Source organism: Genypterus blacodes, unplaced genomic scaffold (assembly GCF_046128005.1).
Source record: "Genypterus blacodes isolate CSIRO-AG114 ecotype Tasmania unplaced genomic scaffold, CSIRO-AGI_Gbla_v1 ptg000029l_1, whole genome shotgun sequence".
Lineage (NCBI taxonomy): Eukaryota > Metazoa > Chordata > Actinopteri > Ophidiiformes > Ophidiidae > Genypterus > Genypterus blacodes.
The window spans coordinates 5161783-5169167 of NW_027466842.1; the positions used below are offsets into that span (position 1 = coordinate 5161783).

General features: G+C 47.9%; 1 protein-coding gene across 2 annotated transcripts in view; it reads left to right on the forward strand.

Moving 5' to 3' along the window:
- arhgap21b (Rho GTPase activating protein 21b) overlaps nt 1–7223 on the forward strand; it is a 29935-nt gene extending 22712 nt beyond the window's left edge. The window contains exons 17-24 of one of the 2 annotated variants that reach the window (XM_076144674.1): nt 635–793; nt 919–997; nt 1075–1148; nt 1271–1360; nt 1489–1656; nt 1739–1844; nt 3999–4030; nt 4144–7223. In XM_076144674.1, coding sequence (XP_076000789.1) covers nt 635–793; nt 919–997; nt 1075–1148; nt 1271–1360; nt 1489–1656; nt 1739–1844; nt 3999–4030; nt 4144–5703 — 2268 coding nt within the window. In that variant the 3' untranslated portion in view covers nt 5704–7223. The remainder of the gene's footprint in view (nt 1–634; nt 794–918; nt 998–1074; nt 1149–1270; nt 1361–1488; nt 1657–1738; nt 1845–3998; nt 4031–4143) is intronic. The other variant, XM_076144675.1, reaches the window with a different exon arrangement.
- The last annotated feature ends 162 nt before the right edge of the window (nt 7224–7385 follow it).

Below are 7385 nucleotides of genomic sequence, written 5' to 3' on the forward strand. Positions count from 1 at the left end.
GACAGGGTTTCTATGAAGTCATGAAAATCCTGGAATTGTCAATGGAATTTAAAAATGTGTTTTTCAAGCATGATGATACTCAGGGAAATTCCCCTAACTTTGGAAAAGTTCTGGCAATTCTTAATAGTGAAAGCAGTGTTGACAAGTCAAACTGAAAGCTGAGAAAGGAAAACAGAGATTTGATTTCTTGAAATCTGCTCTCGTATCACCTGGAAACCACAATGGAATGTCTTACACATCATCAGCTGGCGGCCACGCAAATATGATTGTGGCAGCACTTGGTTATCTGCCAAAATATACAAATGAATGGCTTAAAAAATAGTTGGAAGACATGGTTCATGCTGAGTGTATGTTGATCTACAATTTTGTACAAAGTTACAGTTCACACTAACACGTCCATAACAAGGTTAGTTTACTACGCCATAGTTACACAAGGAACTCATTACACCGCAGAGAAGTAATGGAGACATTTCGGAATTCACTTGGCAAATAAGCGTAGAAACCCTGATAAGAGCTCCACATGTTTATTCTGGACACGTGACTCAGTGCCGCAACCTCTGATGGGAGTCAGATTCACCTCACAGGATGTTTATCAGGTTTGACTTAAATCATATCTGGTGTTTTCCCGGTACAGTTTGTTCCTCTTATTGTGGAGGTGTGCTGTAATGTGGTGGAGGAGAGAGGTCTGGACTACACAGGGATCTACCGAGTCCCGGGGAACAATGCTGCCATCTCCAGCATGCAGGAGGAACTCAACAGCAAAGGCATGAATGACATCGACGTCCAGGAAGATGTGAGTGTACTCGCACACGGGTGGAATGGTTAAAGTGTGCCATAACACATAAACAATATTCCCCCTGGAAACTTTGTTACTGCTTTAACATAAATACTGTTTTCATTTATTTCCTTTCCCTGCAGAAATGGCGGGACCTCAATGTCATCAGTAGTTTACTCAAGTCTTTTTTCAGGAAGCTTCCAGATCCTCTCTTTACAAACGGTGAGACCTTGTGAATTTGCTCAAAGTGGTTGCAGTGAATGAACAGTTTCTGTTCTAATAACCTTTCTATCCAACAGAAAAGTACGGTGATTTTATTGAAGCCAACAGGACGGAAGATTCAGTGGAGAGGCTGAAGGAGCTGAAAAGGCTGGTGAGTGAAACCATAGTGCGAGTGAAAGGGTTCTGAGCTACATGGGAGTCGAAGAATGTCTTTCAATAGCTTGAGTTTACTCCTGCCATGAACTCTGACAGAATGCTGTTATTGTTCTTTAGATTCACGAATTGCCAGATCATCACTACGAAACTCTGAGATATCTTTGTGCTCACCTCAAGAAGGTTTCTGAAAACTGTGAAAAGAACAAGGTGAGTGAAAGCAGACCGACATGAATAACTCTCAGCTGGTCAAACAGGGGTCCGGCTCTCCAGACTCACGGTGTTTAAGCTTCACCAACCTATCATAGATCTGATTCACCGTAAAATCCTTTGTGCAGATGGAGCCGCGAAACCTGGCCATTGTGTTTGGGCCCACGCTGGTCAGAACCTCCGAGGACAACATGACCAACATGGTCAACCACATGCCAGACCAGTGCAAGATAGTCGAGCACCTCATCCAGCAGTTCGACTGGTTCTTCACCGACGACGGCGACGAGGACCCTGTCGTATGTGGCAACTCACCCTCTCTGATTCTCTCCGTTGTTCTGTTTGCGCTTCTTCACGATCGTGTCATTGTTTCCCATCCAGACCACGGCCGAGCAGGAAAGCACAGTCCAGTCTCAGCCTGTGCCCAACATCGACCACCTGCTCTCAAACATCGGACGGACGGCAGCCTCACCGGGCGAAGTCTCAGGTAACTTACACGCTCGAGATGAGAGAGAGAAAAGTGACCACGTTATATTACCATGGCAACAGTATTGTTTGTACGTTTGTTATAACACTGAATTCATGTATAAAATGTGTTAAGACGTAATTGACAGAAGTATGTTGTTGTTAATGTAGCGGCTAAGCTTATCATGTCAAGTTAACCAAGTTTTCTTTGCGCTTCTGTTAAAGCCTTTTCACTCATTTCTCAATGAGTGCATTTTTTGTGGATCATTGGAAAATTGTTGAAAAATACCCTGCAGTATGTCCAGCCTTTTACCTTATTTATATCTTGGCCAACGTTTTGTTCGTTTTTTTATGTTGATCTTTCTGTTGTTTTGACCAAAGTTAGTTAGTTGTCCACCATTTTTTTCCCGTTCATTTTCTTGCTTTTGTTACTTTTATTTCCTCTCGCTCAAGTCATTTTTTCCTCTCCCTGTGCTTTACCTGTGTTGAGACGGCGACTCCTTTTCTTTCAGTTCTTTTCTCCCCCTCCTCCTCGTCTCACTTCAACCCGGCATGTTTATCCACCCAAAGGGAATCTCAACAGGCAACAAAAAAACTAAAAAAACTAAAAGACGCAAATTCTAACCCTTCTGACCTTTGCCCTTCTGTGTGTAGTGTGTTGTTTTTCTCCCTTTGTTCCCTGTCCAGCACTCACACATTACCCAATCTTGACACAGGCCAAGTGGGCGGCGTCTATCACTCGATGATGTCACTGATGGACTCTGTTTTGTCAGTGATGGACAGCTGGGACTGTAGGAAGAAGGACGAGTGTTGTGCCCAGTGTAGCTGCCTAGTCTGCAGAAACCCGCAGCTCTTTTAAATTGGGGGCGAAAAGGAGGAAAAAAGATAAAAAAGAAAGAAAGAGAAGTCGATGTTTGTCATTTTTTCCTGTGGTGTGCACGTCTCATATTTCAACCAATACCCTGAAATGAGGGATACAGAGAGATGCTGCTGTACTTTCTCTCAAAGCCCTTCTGCTGTCTCTTGTTGTCTCTAAAGCTGATCGCAAGGACAAGTAGCATGGTACGGTCAACCTCAGGTTCTCTCCCGGTCATGTGGCATAATCTGTCATGGTGTCTGAAGGTGGGGTCGTAGTGGTGGGACTGAGTTGGCTGTTCTCCCTCCCCCCCTCCCCCAGAGCCCATCTGTTTACACACACACACCCACACACCTCACGCCAGACGAAGAGGGTTTGTCGTAGCTCGCCGCCTCACGTCAAACAGTGCAGATTTCCCTCCAGCGTTCGTCCCAATTAGGAGCCACAGTTTGCTTCCGTCGCTTCGTTTCGTCTTTCATTTTCTTTGTGACGTTCTTCCTTGTTTTCAAGTCTTTGCTTTCCCAACTGAGGGCGTACACCCCCGCGAGACTTTCCTCTTCTCCCACTGCTACATACCACACATATCAGTCATTCATGTGTCAGCCCGACTCCCTGTAAACTCCCACATTAGCGCAGATACACACATTTCAACCTAAACTAGGTCATGTAGTCTGCTTCCCATTGTTATCCGCATTATATGCTTGTTCTCCTTTGAAACTCGAGCTAAATAAGCTTTGTGAGCTCTTTTGTTTTGCCTTTTCTTATGTTCAACTCAACAGGCTACATGTTAAAAGGCACAATTAATGTGTAGCTTGGAGTGCGAGTCAGTCTTTCCATTACACCAGCGGTAGCATCCACACCAAACACTCCACTGATGTGTTCAGCTCAGGCCCCTCGATTGAGAGCGAGCTCATCACTCCCCCTCCTGTGTTATGTCTTTGACTTGGGAAAGAATGCCCACTGCTGGTGGCTATGTGTGATGCTCTGTGACTGACGTGTTTGTCCGTGATGTGCCGTCGTTCCATTGATACATGAGCATGAGCCGCTTTTTGTCTTTGTTTACCGCAGGGTTTCACTTCATCGTCTCTCGTCTCTCGTCTCCCATCTCTCGTCTCCCTGTCTCTCTTTCTCTCTCTGTCTTTCTCTCGCTCCTTCATCTGCTTTGATTCAGCTGATCTCATTGTGTTCACTGTGCGCCAATCTCACCTTGAGCAAACTTGAATCTGTCCTCTCTCTCCCTCTCTTTCTCTCCGTAACTGTTGACTGTTTGAGCAAGTCCCAGGCAGACCTGTAGTAATGACTCTCTTCTCTTTAATACAGATTCAGCATGTAGTGACTCCTCCAAATCAAAGGTAATATGCTCCTCTTATTGATTGAACTAAAATCAGCCAACTCTCTGTATTAGTACTGTGATGGTCAGTGATCCGTCTTGCACTTACTGATGATGTGTTTTCTGGTGAATCAGCAGGGCTTGTGGGGATCAGGGAAGGACCAGTGTAGCAAAGAGATGCTGCGCTCCTCCTTCTTCGTCAGCCGCAAGCGTAAGAAGCCCAAAGACAAGGCTCAGCTCAGTAGCTCAGACGACGACCTGGACAGGGTGTACCTGAAGAAGGAGCTCCCAGAGGAGAGCCAGCAGCAGCCTCTGTGGTCCTCAGACAGCCGGACCGAAGAGGAGCGGGAGACGGACGAAACCAACGGCAAGGACATGCACAGGAACAGCTCGGATGACGCCAGAACCGGCGGTAAAGAGTCAAAGAGCCCAGCTGCACGTCCCGCTCCCGCCCTGCCTCCTAAGCCTCCTAAACACGTCCCTCACACCATTGAAATCAGCTCCCCTTACACCTCACCGTCACCCCCGCACTCCCCCAACCTCAGCTACCCGGACCCGCCCTCTACTTACGACGACACTGTGTCAGACCTCGGTACGATGAACAGCACCAGCTCACAGGCGTCGGTGCCCAGATTGAGGCGTGGCAGGGCGGTGACGACGGGACCAGAAGCGGGGCCGAGCGGGCTTGGCGCCGAGGTTTGCTCCATCACGTCGGACTACTCCACCACCTCCTCCATGACGTTCCTGACTGGAGCCGAGTTGAACGCACTCAGTCCAGAGGTCCGGTCTGTCAGCGAAAGCAGGGGCGGGGACGACGCAGATGATGAGAGAAGCGAGCTCATCAGCGAAGGGAGGCCGATGGAGACGGACAGTGAGAGCGACCTGTCGGTCTTTATCGTCGGGAAAGACTTGGGAGCAGCAGGCCGGCGTGACTTAGACGAAGCCCCCCGCCCCCTCCCCTCCCACAGGCTCATCGAGTGTGACACCCTCTCCAGAAAGAAAGCTGCCCAACAGAAGGCCGACAGTGAGTCCTCACTGGACGGAGCGCGAAGCGACAAAGACTCAAACAGGTCGTGTCGCGCGTCGGGCTCAGTCAAAGGCCGATCCACCAGCAGCCTCAGCTCCTCGTCACGCAACGAGCTGGATAAGACCGAGCCGGCCTGGAGGCTGAAGATCACAGACCGGCTAAAAGTGCGCCTGCGAGTGTCTGTGGACGACATGTTCGGCGTGGGCACCCAGAGGGCAAATCCGGAGGGCCGCAGTAAGAAGAAGAACATCCGGCGCAGACACACAATGGGCGGTCAGAGGGATTTCGCCGAGCTCTCCGTTTTGGGCGACTGGCAGGAGCCGGTCGACCCAGACGACCGGCTGTCGGCGGTGGACCGGCTGAAGCCCAAGTGCAGTTCGCAGGACTTCTCCATCAGGGAGTGGATTGCCCGCGAGCGCCACCGCACCAGCAACCCTGAGGTCAGCCTAGACCTCTCCGAACAGCAGGGGGCGCTGTGCGGCGCAAATTCGCCGAACCTCGCCGCCTCCTCATCGTCCTCCTCTTCTGAACTGCCACAGCGCCAGGCTGAGGTGATGAACGGGGGGGACGTCCCTCCGAGTAAAAACCTGAGCCTCTCAGCTACTGCTCACCCACATAAACTCACCAACTCCCAAGTGGTCCATTCGCGCTTCTACCAGTACCTGTGAGACGTGTTGGAAGTGTGTGTGTTTGTGTGTGACTGTGTATGTGTTTGGGATCCGTCTGTGAGATGTGTACTTATTGGGAGTCTGTCAGTAACTAAGTCTATTGTTGTAGATGTGACCAATGTTTGTGAATGAGCATGTTGTACAAAACCAAGTTAGCCGATGTCTGGAGTGTGTCCGTGAACGCAGTGTGTGCTCGTGAAAAGAGAATGACTGTAGATAGGGATTGTTGCTCTTGCTCGCGTGTACGGCATGAAACGAAACTTTTCTATATTTTCCCCCTTTTTTTTTTTTTTTCTTCTTTTAACTACAAATGACTCTGGGACTCCCCGTATGCTGACGAGTTTAAAGACCCGGCGCGGGCGCGAGATCGAGCCTGTCGAAGCGTACGAGCGAGGGAAGTCGCGCGCGCGTGTGTGTATGACGACACTGAAGAGGCTTAGCGAAGTGGCTTTAAAGATGAGTTGGACGTTTAGAACGACGAGTAGAAGAAAGTAGTAGAAAAAAAACAAAATAGTACAGATTTTTAGTTTTGCAGAGGAGCTATTTTTGTGTAAAGAAAGTTATGATGTTTAAAAAAAGTCGTGGGCGAGTCTTTCGGTAACCAAATGAAGAATGTACAGACGTGCTTGCTGTAATATTGACTAAAAGCTTTAGACGCTTGTGTTTGATTCTAAAGTGTACATATCCTAAATTTTCTTTGTACTTGAATAGTGTTTCTATCGGTACAGCCTGTGTTCGGACTGCCTACAACCTCGGTGCTGTCGAGGGCCCTTTCCCGTGGTACGTCGTCGTGGCAAGGAAACACTGGACTTATGCAAATGGAGACACACTGTTTAGCGGCATAAAGAGCAGTGAACAACATCCCTCTGACGCGTGTACACCGCGTTAGGATGGGGACACGGAAGGAGAAGACAAACGGGCGTCACAGGGCGGAAGGAAGCGCGTAAATGGGAAGCGGAGTCGCGTCTTTTCACTATAGGAAGTGCCTCACCATGAAATGTAAGGGTGCCATATCGTCTCTGTTGACTCGTGATGTTACTGTGAATGACATTTTTACCGTCGACTCAAGTCGTCATTCTACAGGTTGCGTAACAAAATGCCGAGCTTCCATTCCCAAGGCATTCCACTCTGGTCTTAACGTGTTTTATACTTCTTTTTTTGTCACTTCCGCTCTGTTTTTTCATCTTTGATTTTAAGAGAACTTGAATTTTTAAATATTCTTTGTAAAAATAAGTAACTTAAATGTACATATACATTGCCATGTTTTAGCTGCTTTCCTTTTTTTTCATTCTCACTGAATTGCAGGATTAAGTACAGTATTGTGACACGAGGCTCACCAGATGGTGTTGTGGGCAGTTTGTAAGGTACTTCTTCCTCTTCCTCTTCTTCTCATCAGGAGAGGTCCCTGTATGTGAAAACTTCATCAAAGCTGGACCATTTGTACCAATGCTGTGTTCCTCTGATTGTGAAGGGGGTTTACAGGCTCCTAAAACACTGGAAATAAATTTGTCAATGGCGAATCTCATCTACGTTTTCCTTACTGTGTTGTAAGCAAATCACCTTTGTCCCACTGACGTAACAAGGTTTATCTGATCTGATTTGTCAACACTTTGACTCAATATACTGTGTTAAAGCAAACCACACACGCATACATTTCAAAATGCTTTATGTACAAGTTGCAG